We start from the raw sequence: 15499 nt of genomic DNA, 5'->3' as shown, positions 1-15499 counted from the left end.
ATCCCAACCGTTTAAATACATACTTCACGAATCTCAAAGCACACATAATACTGACCCCTACATTGCCCCCGAATAGGCACCGGACACGTCGGTCACGTAAAAGTTGAGATATCTAAGAGGATACGCACTCTAGATGAACCGAGCTTCGGCTATTTTTCATATAATAGACTAAACCTACAAGCTACAACATATCAACATTTTGAGATTTTAGTGGAGCCAACAAAGGATGCCACCAAAGGGCAAAATTGGCAATTGCTCGTTCGTGATCTCCTGTATATATTTTATATTGAAGCGGTTGTTGGCATTTGAGAGCTGATTTTCATATGCGGAATATAGCTAGGCGAAAAGAAAAGGTGTATTTCCTCGTTGTTTATTCTTCCAACGTTCTGAAGCATACAAATTTCTATCTGGTAAGGCTATGCGTCGGTGAGATTAATTATACACGCCTAATTTATACTTCATACAAATAATTGAGTTTTACTTATGTCACAACATCAGCATTTCATCTTTTTTATTTTCTCCATAAGTACTCATATTTATCATATTTTATGCTCATTTAAAAGAGAACAAATATAAGTATTTTTTTTTAAATTATAATCATGTTACTTTTATTATATAAATTTTAGAGATTCAAAAATATAATTTATTTCTAAAATGTACTTGCCCGTATTTGTTTTATTAATATTATGGTTATAAAATTAAAATTATTTTGATAGGTATTATATTTTTCGGAATGAAATCCGAGATAACTCAAGTAGTCATATATTTTCATGGTTAGAAATCATTCACACTTGCTTGTTTTTGTTATACCCCTCGAATTAGCAAATTTGTATCCCCTCAGGTTACCTGACTGAGTAGAATTGAATCGGACGGTTAGCGATGTCAGCTGAAAAAATTGACAAGAAATCAGATGCGATTGCGACATGAAAGAGCATTTGTCTCCTAATTATAAAAGTCTGATTAGCACTGTTTTTTTAGTTTGATAAACACCAGAGCCATCTGATACGCTTTAAGATTCGTGTATTTTCGTTCTGAAATTTATATACATGAATTTTAAATAACATTGAACGATTCCGATGCTTACTGAATCCAAAAATACATCAGATATCCATCATACCCAAAAATACGGCCATTTTTATTAATATCCTTAAAAAAACTAAATTTTAAAAATAACCCTACATTTAATTTTTTATTAAAAATACCCCAACCGCCAGGCCCACGGGCGGCCCAAAACACAAGCGGAGCTCCCCATGGCCCTTTTTTTTTTTTAGAGATCTTAGTATTTTGATTTGAATAATTTTGTGAAAAAAAGTTTTCTTATTTAGAGTGTATGCCAAAAAATAAAATATTTGATATATTTACGAAGTGATATCGTAAATTTTTATAACTTTGATTTTTTTTATTTTTATTTTTTTGGTGAACTTTGATTTTATTTGTCAGTTGGATATCACAAGTCTAAATATAACACTAATAAGGACTTGGCTTTTATTATGGTTTTTATAATATATGTATAATATACACATACACACTAAGGCGTATTAGATCCAACATATCAAAAAAATAGTATGCATGTGATCCATGACATGATGTCTCTTGGTTAAAGATCTCTAACATATTGCATCTTCAAATGACATTCATCAACATATATGTGCATACATAATAAAAAATAAAAATTCTCAGTTAAAATTTTCGTTCAAAATTATAAGAAAATATCTATACATAAAATTAATTGAATCTGTATAACTTTTATACGAACCACTGAAAATCAATTTCGTAAAAAAAAATTATTGCATATTATATGAATTTACGACATTACTTCATAAATATATCCAAATGTTTTATTTTTTGGCATACACTCTAAACAATAAAACTTTTTCTTCACAAAATTATTTAAATCAAAATACTAGTATATGTATATGTGTATATGTGTGTATGTGTGTATGTGTGTATTTGTGTATGTGTATATTATACATATATTATAAAAACCATAATAAAGGCCAAGTCCTTATTAGTATATGTGTATGTGTATGTGTATGTGTATGTGTATGTGTGTATATTATACATATATTATAAAAATCATAATAAAGGTCAAGTCCTTATTAGTGTTATATTTAGACTTGTGATATCCGACTGACAAATAAAATCAAAGTTCACCAAAAAAAAAAAAAATCAAAGTTTTAAAAATTTACGACATCACTTAGTAAATATATCAAATATTTTATTTTTTGGCATACACTCTAAATAATAAAACTTTTTTTTCACAAAATTATTCAAATCAAAATACTAAGATCTCTCTAAAATAAAAAATAAAAAAAGGGCCATGGGGCGCTCCGCTTGTGTTTTGGGCCGTCCGTGAGCCTGGCGGTTGGGACATTTTTAATAAAAAATTAAATGTAGGGTTATTTTTTAAATTTAATTTTTTTTTAAGAATATTAATAAAAATGGCCGCCAAAAATATGTCCATACTCATCGGACCTACACTGTACTCCTTGATTAACGTAGAACTAGATTTCAGCGTTCAGCTTATACATTTTGCCCACCGCAAAAATATATAACCCAAGAGATAACATCGAAAACTTGCATTATAGTATACAGCAATTAACATTGAAAATTAATGTACATCCACTACTTTTGGATAGAATATTTGAATTTCTCATGATTGTTTCCTCTTGTTTTTCATTTTTTTTTATATGCATTTAATTTTGTCCCAATTCAGAAAAGTCCTAATGGTGCACGCATCTGGTACCATATTCAGCTTTAGCAACAGGTGTCAGCCTGTCAGGGAAAAGAGGGACATCAACGCATCTACTAATTCGATTTAAAGATGTCATTCCTTTCTCTTTCTCAATTTTTTTTTTTTCAAATATTACCTTTTTATTATTTTTTTTAATAAAAATGTCATAAAAGGAAGGTTCTGGGTTCCTTTATGTAATGTCCCACTAATTTCTTTGAACTATCTTTCCTAAATTTCTATTATTATTATGAACTAAACTATTAAAGACAAAGAGCAGCTTGGCAAAGCACAAATCTTGTTATTTAATTAGGAAAACTGCAATTGCAATAGGGAAGAAACAGAGAAACTATTCCAGACAACAATAAAAGATAATTATTTACTCAAACCATAGTCCAAACAACCATTTAAATTTAATCTTAGCAGCTCTAGCACATATATAATGGCATTAATTGGTTGGCATGGTGTTTTATTCCTTCAAGAAATTAGTTTCATTCATCATTACATATATGTATGTAGCTTATAAACTGGACGGTACAACAGCAAAACTTATTATGCAAGAGTACCAAAAATAACCGAATCCTGTAGTGTGTAGTTACTTTCGCTATAACATTGCAAAAGTTAGAAAATCTTTGAAGGTAAGAAAAATAGATTATACTGTTAGTGCCCATGGGGTCTAATTTTCTACCGATAAATTGACTAACAAACAAACATCACACATCTTTAAGTTGAACTTGACCTTTCATATCTTCTTAAACATGGGATAAACTAAATAGTAAGAGTATGCATAAATCCAAAAGAGATAGTAATGGAGTCAATTGACCCTATTTTTTTTTAATTTGTATATATGTATAACTTTCTATATAACATAAAGTAAAATATCATAATATTGTAAAATTAACTCTCATAAAATTTATATAATGACACTCATGTGTTTGACCTCCATAATTCGAATTATGGAGAACCAAGTAAAACATATATAATGACACTCATGTGTTTGGAGCAGTGGCGGAGTCAAACTTTCAGATTATGGCAGTCAAATGTATAAAAAAAATTTGCTGCGAATGAGGATCGAATGTACATTGTTCATAGTATTTTGCTCTTAACTATATAGAAAATAGGATATAAATATAAAAAAAAATTGAAAATAAATGGGGTCAATTGACCTCATTGCTTGAGAGTGGCTCCGCCACTGGTTTGGAGAACCAAGTAAAACTAAGCTTGGAGCCAGATCAACCTAATACAATTCCATGGTACTAAATCACTGCAAAAAAATATGCATTAAGTTATGTTTTTTTTTAATAAATTAAACGAGGTTACGAAACTTGACCTTAATTAATTTTTCCGCCTGATTTTCCTTGTTTATTAATTACCAATTTACTCGTTCCACCACCCCTCAAAAGAAGGTATATAGAACTAAATTCTTGAAAAAGAAAAGAGGAAGTGCGCAAATAAGCTATCTAACGCTTCGAACTTTGATTGTATTGTGCTACCAAGTTACCTTCATTGAGTACCTAATTTGTGCCTTTGCACGATATATTTGGTGATGACAGCTAAAGATAACATTCTAAACTCTTCATAAAAGCATCAAATCACATGCAATTCTCAACCAAAATATACCTGCACCAATCATGCATCCCTAATTTTAGCAATAAAAACTAACCAACAAAGAACTCAAGCCTCTCGCTAAAAACAGGCATGATAACAGCACCACTATATATACATCTCAATATCTCTGTTCTCCTCCAACAACAACAGCAATCAATCAAATAAGGAGAAGCCACATCAAGGTCTTCTCATCTCCTAACACATTTAAAGTTTCTGTTTCGACCACAATCATCACCAATGGAGATGAAGAACATCGCATATGCCATCCTTGTTGTTGCAGCATCTGCCAGCGTGGCACTTGCCACTGATGCGCCCGCACCCGCTCCTGCTCAATCCAGCGCCTCCTATGCAGTCGTGCCTGCTGTTGGTGCTGCCCTCGGGGCCTCGGTTCTTTCCCTCTTGACCTACTACTTGCACTAATCTTGTTGCTTCGGAGGAAAAGAGATCATTAAAAATGGTGGATTTTATGTTATTTTTGTATTCTTTTATGCAGTTTAATTTTTAAGTTGAAGATATTTGTAATCATGTGCATGGATTGAAATCAAGTATTGAATTAATCTCTTTATTTATGTGATCGTAGCATTTCGCTGGTTTAAACGATGAATAGCTTGAATAAATTATTTAAGTCAAATAAGACTAATTTATTTTCTTAGATTAAATCTAGTAACAGCATACTGGTTTTGCTCCACATCAGTGTAATGGGCTTGGGCCATATATAGCCTGTTTTTGGATTAGTTATTTACAGCTTGAGGAAATGATTCTTATATCACAAGAAGGGACTAGCACAGGCAACAGCCTACAACAATAAATAACCATTTTGTTTTCTTGAAAAAACAAAATCTCACCATTCTATCATAAATTTTCAAAGTAACCCATGAGTGAATTTGAATAGACCGACCAAAATTCTATGGACATTTTCAATTGAATTTCCATGATTGGAAGTCAATTCTGCAACATATGCTGAAGTTTAAAAAAGTAAACTTCAAACTATAGAGAGAACAGCAGAACCTGTGGTAGAAGTTGGAACTTGCAGGAGAAGTAGGGATAACTCTAAATGACTTAGAAGCACCTCTATTGTTTCATTGTTCATGTCATGGCCTTTACTGATAAATCGAACTCGAGACCAGATATTCTTTTATCTTTTTAAACAGTAGTTACAATCAGAACTTGCCATTTAGCCATAACCCAATGTTTAGTCCCCAAATAATAACTGTCGTATCCTCTGTGACATATAGTAATTCCAGTTAGTCTGGAAGTACCAGCAAGGGGTTGACAGTTTATGATAATGATACAAAACTGCCAGGTACTTTTGATTTCCTCAATAAAACTTATAATCTTTTAAGCTTTCATGATGTGGAATTTGGTGGCACAAACTGTTAGTGAAGAACAAAGATATTTATAACAAACAAAGCAGTTCCGAAAAAACTATTCCAAAAACATCATATGATATAGTTACACCAAAGAGATGACAACCAGAAATAAACAAAGTCAGTTATGTTCCCATTCATTGAGATGACATCCAGATAATGTGTTTGAAAAATATTGAAGAGATCCTTAATTTAGCACCTACCAATAATTAAAGAAAAATGTATTTGTTTCCTTTATTGAGGAGCCGGGCTGTCCTCATTAATTCATTAAAGTAATGGCAATACCTTCAAAAGAAACTTGCTTCTCGAAGAACAAATTTTATCTTTGAGAGTTTATCAACCAATTGGGAAGCAGGACTTTGGGAAATGTTTAGTCACCTTAACCTCACCATCCATTTATTTCTGCATTGAGCTTGGTATCGCATGTAAATTACCAGAACATAGACCAAGCCTAGCACCCAAACTGTTAATGAATTGAAACAGTTGAATAATAAACTGATGGAATTAGCTGAGGTGGGGTAAAATTGATGTTGAATGGCATTCGTTGCAATGGTACTGCATATTTCCATCACTTTTCAAGACCACTTAAGGTAGCACTGACTAAATTTTCAGCAGATCATCTAAATATTAAAATCTGTCCCGTTCCGAATGTTAATTGTAAGCGCTTTACTGGACTACAAAATTCATACTTGTGACATACGTACCTTAATGTTGCCAAAATTGCCATCAAAAACTGAATCTAACTAGTTGATAGCATTAATAAAAGCAATCTTTGCTACAACAATAAACAGGGCAACAAAAATTGAAATTATAGACAAAGTAGAGAAGTTAGGTGGTGCCATCTAAAGACCATAGCTAATTTCTGATGAATAGCACTCCCAGTTCTTATTACATTAACATCTTAGATTATCTGGAATTCCTAATCTGTTAACTCATTTAAGACCACCTCATGTTCACAGTTTCTAAATGCAGACTTTATTTCTCAAAATGAGTGCATCTTTAGTACGTGTTTGATTTATGATCTTCTACAACTTTCTCCTCTCCTTGAATAATTAATACAAAGTATAAAAAAAATGGAATTCACAAAAAAAGGAGAAATAAATAACCTCAAATGTCTAATGATTTCTCAGATTGCCATTCATGGAATGAAATCTTGTCAACTGTATTAGGCCGGAAGTACAAAGGAGTACCCCACCCGTTTATAAGACTACTTTTAGACCAACTCATCTTCACATTTTGTAAATCCAATCCTGACACATGCTCTACCATCATACCAGCGGTATTGTGCTTGACCAAGCCCTGGCAATCTGGTCGGTAATCAAACAACCCGCCTGGATATTCTGTCCATCTCTTGTATGTTAGCTTCACATTTTTGAATGTTATGTTGTGGAGTAGGCCATGATTTGTACCCGATAAGAAAACCCCATTTTCGGAAACAGCTGAAATGTTCTCAAATCGGAGGTTAGAAATGGACCCGGACTTGGAGGTTGAGAATCGTGGGCAGCTTGTGATATAGATGGGCTCTGCTCGGCCCCACCATAATGGGTCATAGTATCTCGTGCTTATTTTGATGTTAGAAAAGACTAGGTCCTGAGCATTTCCTACACAAAAATGTAAAAAAGTGTGACAAAAGGAGTTATTTAGATATTTGTTGTCAAGCTTATACATAAAAGAAATAGAAATGAAAGGACAAACAAGCATTGTTGTTTGCTACTAAGATGTAGCATTTTAAACCAGAATGCATTCACAAATTGAACCATTTATGAAATATGTGATTTAGTGCATTAAAACAAGTTATCTTTTAACCAAAAAGAGCAAACAAATCATCTTGTAAGCGCAATCAAGTTCGATGGCTGCTTTAGACAACTGAGATTCTGATGATACAATTTTCTCCTAGGGGTTTCAGTTAGATTAAGAGCAAAATCAAGTTTGTACCAGAAAAACTTAGTTCACACTTCACAGTGCACATGTTTATTTATTTTTTTACCTTCATGGCCAAATTATGAGAGGGTTTAAGCATAAACTATAAGGTTTTCACATTTAATATGCATAGAAAGTACAATACCTCCATCACGTATCTGCACTCCAATCCCTCGGTGCGACTCTACAATGGTAATGTTATCAAACAAGAATTGTCTAAAATCAAAAGAGCTAGCGCTTCCCAATTTGATTGCACTTGACTTTGTTCGGATCCAGCAGTCAGTGACAGTCAGTTTAACAACTGGTCCAGTGGATGATTTGGGGCAGATAGCATCATCCCCAGTATCGATGTGGCACTTGCTGATTCTTGTGTTGTTTGAATCCGTTATGTCTATGCCATCATTGTTTGGCGAATTAAAATCTCCAAATATGGAAATGTTGTGTATCCATGACTTTTGACACCTCACTAGATGCAGACTACAAATAGCATCCAACAGTATTTTTCAAATAATCAAACTCAAAAACATTGTATTGTTGTGCTATACCGACATTGTGTGTTTTTTCTACTTACATGAATGTTGGATATACCAACATCCTTACTAGTTTGGAGATTTTAACAAATGCGATAAAGGTTGGTGATTTGTTCAAGGAGAATTGAAAATCAAAATTAGATATTATAGCTAAATTGCATAGAACTTAGGAAATGCATCAATCCAAACTCCAAAGAGATTTCCAAAAAATGTAATTTAGTTAATAAATAGTAAAAAAAATTCTAAAAAAACAATAAAAAATTTCCACAAAATGTAAAATTTGGTCTTCAAGCACTTTTTAATATGAAGATCATGTTGGAAGGTTCAAATCGACTATTTGAACTTTAAAAATAAAGATATGAACGAAAAGTAAAACACCCTCTTTAATTCTCAAAGCAAGTTACCCATCTCTCTATATATATATAAATAATTTTATAATTTTTATTTTTAATTAATACCGTATAAGATAACGGATAAAGAATAATCTTTATCCTTCTTATCGAATTTGGTACTGGCCGGCTGGACGGGTAAAAGGGTAACATTGACACCCCTACACTGCATGTACACAAGACACAATCCATTCTTTTTATTTTTTGAAATTCTTAGCCCGCTCATAATGAACACCATCGGGCTACAAAAATGGACATCCTACCTTTTACGTGGTTTGCTAAATCCGTTAGGGGTTGAACCCGTTTTGCCCGGCCCGTACCCGTTACCCGTGGTACCTGTACCCGTTGCCCGGGTACAAACGGGTAGACGGGTACAGGTAATAAACGGACCGGACAACATAATTTTGAAAAAAACCCGTTGTACCCGTACCCGTCTACCCGCCAACCCGTACCCGCCTACCCGTACCCGTCTACCCGTACCCGTCTACCCGTACCCGTCTACCCGTACCCGTACCTGACCCGTTACAAAATTTAAATTTCAAAATTTTTTTGGCGGCACCCTATAGAATTCAGATCCAGTGCAATACCTGACTGAGTAGAATGAGATCTGAGTCATCAATTTTAATTTGGCATGAATCTCAAAACGGACCCCTATATCTAAACTCCATCCAGGATGTCCTTTAACTTGGCACGAATCTCAAAGCATAAAAATTCAGAAAAAACCAGAAAAGAAAAAAAAAAAAAAAAAAAAAAAAACCCGCCCATACCCGTCAACCCGCAACGGGTACGGGTAATAAACGGGTAGGGTAGTGGTTTTGGGAAAACTACCCGTCTACCCGTTGCGGGTTGTACCCGTACCCGTCCTACCCGTCTACCCGCCCTACCCGTTACCCCTAACGGGTTACCCGGAACGGGTCACGGGTAACCCGTTAGCAAACCACTGTAGTTTTACCTCGTTGATCTCACCTAATGTAATTTTAATTATAAATAAAAAGAAGTAGAAATGTAGAATTATACCACCAGTAAGCGGGCTGATTAAGCGTGATATCCCAAACCTTGACATCCTTCGAGTCCAAAAAGCCCAGTAACCTGGGCCTGCACTCATCCCCTGAACACTTCCCAGTCGCATTCCAGCTCACCATCACGTTCTTCCTCTCGTTCTCCAGTACCACAAACTCCCCTCCCTGTCCATTTATCTCACCTCCTCCAGTTATCCCCGCTCCGGTAGCGTTCTCCGCCAGCACAACATACCATCTGTCCGAGTCGTTCGGGTAATCCTCCTCCTTCGTCCCGCCTAACAGCCTTGCCCCCTCTTGGACCACCAGTGTGACGCCCGATTTCAGAAAGACTGTGGCAGTCAGGTAGTCTCCACCGGAAGGGAGGAGTACCCGACCTCCGCCGGACTGGTGGCAGACGTCGATCGCCGCCTGGATCGCTGCCGTGTCGTAGTGCTTCCCGTCGCCGATCGCTCCGTATTCGGTGACTGAGAAGGTATCTAGGCCGGCGCTGATACCGGATTCACAGCGAGTATCGAGGCATTGGGAAGTGGTGAGAGAGATGAAGAGAAGAGAGATCAGAGTCAGAGGGATAGGCTCCATGACTTGTCAAGCTCAGAGAGGTAGATACTAGATATTCAGTTTCATTATCGTTTTCGCCTTTTTTTTCACGATATGCTGATTGGTTCTTCTACTTCCATTTTTGTAAAATGTTTACCGCACGTGGATATTGTACCAACCATTCCCCTTAGCCGTGCCACGTAACTGTGTATGTTTATTTCCGTGAAGTTTGTTTGTCAACCAAATCTTTAGTAAGTTGATAAGGGGTTTTGACTTTAAAAGAAGTCTATTTTTTCTTTTTTTCGTTTTTGGTTGAAAGACCGCAGAGGATTGCATTAGAAGCGAGATGTTACATAAGACAAGTGTCTATGAAAACATATAACTGTAAACAAACTAACACTGTGCACATGTGGACTCAAATTTGGTATCAGCAACCTAGAGATTGTTTCGTTGTGCGCATATGGTAGTCGAAAAGACACTGAATCAAAACCAGACTGAAAAACGAATCAATCGGATCAGGACAGTCACCAGGCAACTGAGAGACATTGAATAAAACTGGATCGGGAACTGAATCAACCGGTCCAGGACAGTCACTACTAAAAGAATGAGAGGAGAAAGGAGAGCAATTTGACATCAGCGTCGTCAGCAACAACCATAAAAACATGTACCATTATTCATCACACAAAGAACAAACTACAAACATAATAGCTAATTTACAACATGGAAGCTACCCGAACAGCACAACCTGAAGCGAGACAGAGGAGCAACAAGGTGAGTGAAAGAGCGGCATAATTCACTTTTAATTTTAGAGGGAAAAACACGTTATTTGAAAGTTTAGAAGGATTAATACGAGAGCTTTATATTTTAGAAGGATAAATCAGTTGTTATAGGTTTAAAAAAATTGAAATTTTATTGTAATATACATGAAAAAACCCTGAATACATAATTCACTATTAATTTATACCTAAAATTATTCGTTTAGTCACTGAAAGAGTATATCATAAGCGTGCGGGTTTATTTCCTGAGCAAATTGGGATCAAAACTGGTTGATAATCATTAATCACTCATTAGTTAAAGATCCATCCCTATGGGCTTATTGTGGGGCTTTAATTGAGACGTGCACCAAAATTGAGACCTCTTAGGTTACAGCTGAAGAGATCCAGACGAGTCCGTTTCTACATAGACCTCCTAATTTAGCAGTCTGCTCTAGTAAGGGGGTCACATTACTTGTCACTTTTTTTTTTTTTTGAAAAAACCGGACAGGGGCTGCCAAGTGTTATATTGCCAACCAAATACATTACTTGTCACTTGTCAGATAGTTTGGGGCCTTTGGGTCCAATCGTTTATGCGTAGATAAACGGTGATTTTCAAATTAATAATGTGAGGTGGTCGCATTAAATATCCTCCGTTTAGCTAAATTTTCAATTCGGATGGATGAGAGAGCTGTTTTATTTAAATTTGTATTATCCCATCAGAAATATATTAATTGGATCAATTTGCTGATGTCATTCATAGAATTTTTAACAGGAATGCGTTCCGCCCATTTCAAACCAGACGTGTAAGTAGAAAAATGTACCCAAAAAAAAAAAAAATCCCTGAGTTAGAACAACAGCGAGAATGAAGTCGTGGATTTATACCACATTCCAATTTGCAGCGGTAGTAAAAATATTGTTTGAATTGTATATTTGAAATAGCAACAGAGGAGATGAATAAAATAATAATTAAATTAATCTAATATTTAAATTAATATAATATTACATTTAATTTTTAAACTAATATGTTTTATGCTAATTTAATATTTAATTTAATACTAATATAACATTTAAATTAATATAATATTATGTTTAATATTTAAACTAATATTTTATTTAATACTAATTAAATATTAAAGCAATATTATGTTACATTTAATATTTAAATTCATATTACATTATTTTTAATATTTAAACTAATATTATATTATATTTGATCAAATATTATATTTAATGCTAATCTAATATTTAAAGTAATATTATATTTAATACTAATCTAATCTGATATTATATTTATTTAATACTAATGTAATATTTAAATTAATATTATATTACATTCAACACTTAACATTTATACTAATATTATACTATATTAAAATTAAAATTAATATTATATTACATTTAATCCAACAGTTTATTTAATATTAATCTAATTTGATATTACATTTATTTAATACTAATATAATATTAAATTAAGATTATATTACATTTAATATCTACACTAATATTATATTTAATACTAATCTAATCTAATATTAATATTATATGTAATACAAATATAATATTTAAATTAATATTTTATTACATTTAATTTAATATTTTATTTAGTACTAATTTAATTAGATATAATATTTATTTAATACTAATATATTATTTAAATTATTATTATATTACATTTATTATTTAAATAATATTTATTTAATACTAATCTAATATATTATTATATTTTTTAATACTAATGAAATATTTTTCTAATACTAATTTAATATTTAAACTAACTCTTATTGAGAGAAATGAAAACTATTTTTTTATTAATATCACTAACCCTGCTAACTCTATAAAACACAACTTAGAGCAGAGTAGGTCCGATAATCATCATATCTACTTTTGAGTTTGATGGACTTCAAGACCGTCTGATCTGCTTTAAGATTTGTGCACACAAAATTGAAGCAGATACAAATGGATCTTTAAGCAGATTGAACAATCTTGAAGTTCATCGCATCTAAAGTATTGGGCTTACTCCGATTTAGTGTTCTTTTGATACATTTCGAGGTTGCTTTGTTAAGAAATGTACTAACATGCGAGAATATTATGGGTCATAATTAATAGTTAATTGTAATATGAATTAGGCTATTTTGGGCTGAACACAATATGGGCTGAAATTTCTTTGAATCTCTTTGATCAGATCACTTATGGATAAGTGATACTGAATAGGTGTGAATGAACTGGTACAATTGAACACATGTGTTTGGTTATAAATACATATGCAGTAGTTCAATTTTTTTTTATTAATCATTCATTTTATCTGAAATTACACAGAAAGAGAAATATAGACAGAAAAATAGTATTTACAGTTTTATTGGATTAAACATAAAATTTGATATGTCTGAATTCGCTCCACTCCAGAAACAAAGAGAGAAAAGTAGAAAGACAAGATGGGATTGTCAGTTGGCGCTAGTACTCCAACTCGCAGTTGTGTGTTAACATGTTCGTGTAGATACTGGTAAAGACGTGGTTGCAATTGTTGTTGCGTGGATCCGACACGAGGTATACAAAGTGAAGAAAGTTACTGCTATGGTTTGAAGTTTCCGCTGCGTGTCTAGTGGTAAACTCTATATTAATCTTGGAATTAGTTTTATACATAAATTCTGGTTTTCAGATAGTGAACAAATTTTAAATTGAATCGAATTGTTACATATATAACCTATCTGAAACCCTATAGCTTTATATGCAATCCCTTGTATTTAGGAATTGATCAAATAAGAAGATGGAGTTCCAATGCCACAATTTCTAGTTGCCACGAAATGGAACCACATCTGCTGAAATTTCAAAGAGAATTACAAGACCCTGTAATCCTTAATATCCACCGTTTATTAGAATTGGATGGTTGAGATTAAAAAAAAGGAAATAGACTAATTTATAGGAGTAGAACTAGGGTGCTCTTAAGCTTACCAAAGTTTTGGTGAGCTTAACTCTAAAACTCATCAAATCGATTTCAAATGACGAATCTGAATCGTTGAAACCCACCTACCTTACGTGTGATGCATCTACATGTGAAATTTTTAAACATTCGAATTAATTTAGTATAAAGTCAAGCGGTCAAAAACATTCAAAAAATGAATGCACTAAAATTAATTTATTAACCTTCTAATTTTGACCGCTTGACTTTATATTAAATTAATTCGAATGTTTAAAAATTTCACATGTAGATGCATCACACGTAAGGTAGGCGGATTTCAACGGTTCGGATTCATCGTTTGAAATCAATTTGATGAGTTTTAGAGTTAAACTCACCAAAACTTTGGTGAGCTTAAGAGCACCCTAGTTCTACTCAATTTATAGTACTCCTTTCTTTCTCCCTGCACTGGCCCTCTGTTGCCCGTATTTCAATTGTGTGCTCCGTCTTTCCTGCTCCGTATTCTCCTATTTCTCTTTCATTTTGGCGGGAGTTATAAAGATAATTTTGATTTCCCACTATTTTTCTTTCCCTTTCTCTTCTTCTCTCTTCACTTCCAAAATCTTCTTCTCTGCAACTGGGTCGAATCCAATTACTGGGGTTAACGGGTCGAAATATATATCCCGGGGTACACATGGTGCTGGTACCATATAATCAATTAATGGACTTTAAACACCACTGATACCGGCTTATGGAGTCCAAGATAGTTAAATTTGTTCTCTTTTTTCATTTTTCTTTTTTCTTTTCAGTTATTGTTGTTTTATTTTACCTCTTAACCCTTGTAAATATATTTATAGTTTATTTTATTTCTTCACTGGTACTAGCTTGTAAAATTTGAGTTTAATTTGCTCCAGGTGCAGCACTGCAAAATGAAACGATGATGGTGTATTTGAAACTCCAATTAGCTTGATTTTCTTTCTTTTTTGATAGTTTTTTTTTATTTTTTTATTTTGATTCTTGCTCGGATTATGCAATTTACATGCTATTTGATATGTTTAGATTGTGGTTAGTAAAGGTTTGAGTTGTCAAAATATTTTGTTATGCCTAAACCATAATTGAGTCTTGTTGATTCTTATTAAAACTCCAATTTAGCTTGATTCTCTTTTCTTTTTTGTTAATTTTCTTTATTTTGATTCTTATTCGGATTATGCAATGTGTTTAGATTTTATTTAGTAAAGAGTTGGGAAATGATAGACGGGCAAGAATGGGGGCAGCGCTGGGAGAGAGAAAGACATAATAAATTAGTCTATTTCTTTTATTTTCAATTCTGACCATTCAATTTTAATCAACTGTGGAAATTCAGAATTACAGGTCTGTAATTCTCCTTGGAATTACAGCAGATGCGGACACGCCACGAACCGACATTTTTATTTTTATTCAATTTTTAAAATATTTTAATAAAAATAATCAGGATCTAATCAAAATTTTAAAAATGTCCAAAACGTGAAAAAAATTCACGGCCCCGAATAAAAATTCGGAACCGCGGAATTTTTTCACGGCCCGGTTTTTTTTTTATAAACTCATTTTTTTAATAAAAACAACGATTTTCAAACCATCTTAATAAATAGTAAAAAAAATTCAAAAAATGTAAAATTGGGTCTCCAAGTACATTTTAATATAGATTAAACATCTAACGATTTGGATCGACTATTTAGACTTCGAACCTAGAGATATGAGTGCGAATTAAAAC

The 15499-nt window shown here is 33.2% G+C and overlaps 1 protein-coding gene across 5 annotated transcripts; it reads right to left on the bottom strand.

The window, feature by feature from the left end:
* Positions 1-4478: 4478 nt before the first annotated feature.
* Positions 4479-10225, bottom strand: LOC144558005 (Pectin lyase-like superfamily protein). Of its 5 annotated transcripts, none has more exons than XR_013512831.1 (5): positions 9563-10225; positions 7772-8103; positions 6813-7307; positions 5992-6169; positions 4479-5561 (listed from the first exon to the last, which is right to left on the bottom strand). XR_013512831.1 is itself a non-coding variant. In XM_078306694.1 (4 exons), the coding sequence occupies exons 1-3, from the start codon at positions 10141-10143 to the stop codon at positions 6814-6816; spliced, it is 1407 nt and encodes a 468-aa protein (XP_078162820.1). In that variant the 5' UTR covers positions 10144-10225; the 3' UTR covers positions 5759-6169; position 6813. The 5 variants fall into 5 exon arrangements, 3 of the variants coding, with proteins under 3 accessions (XP_078162820.1, XP_078162822.1, XP_078162823.1); XR_013512832.1 differs by lacking the exon at positions 4479-5561 and adding an exon at positions 5759-5867 and having other exon boundaries at positions 5992-6108; XM_078306694.1 differs by lacking the exon at positions 4479-5561 and having other exon boundaries at positions 5759-6169.
* Positions 10226-15499: the final 5274 nt, after the last annotated feature.

The sequence above is a fragment of the Carex rostrata genome, chromosome 8 (assembly GCF_964058835.1).
Source record: "Carex rostrata chromosome 8, lpCarRost1.2, whole genome shotgun sequence".
Taxonomy (NCBI): domain Eukaryota; kingdom Viridiplantae; phylum Streptophyta; class Magnoliopsida; order Poales; family Cyperaceae; genus Carex; species Carex rostrata.
The sequence above is the reverse complement of the archived record's forward strand: the minus strand, read 5'-3'. Positions and strand labels throughout refer to the sequence as shown.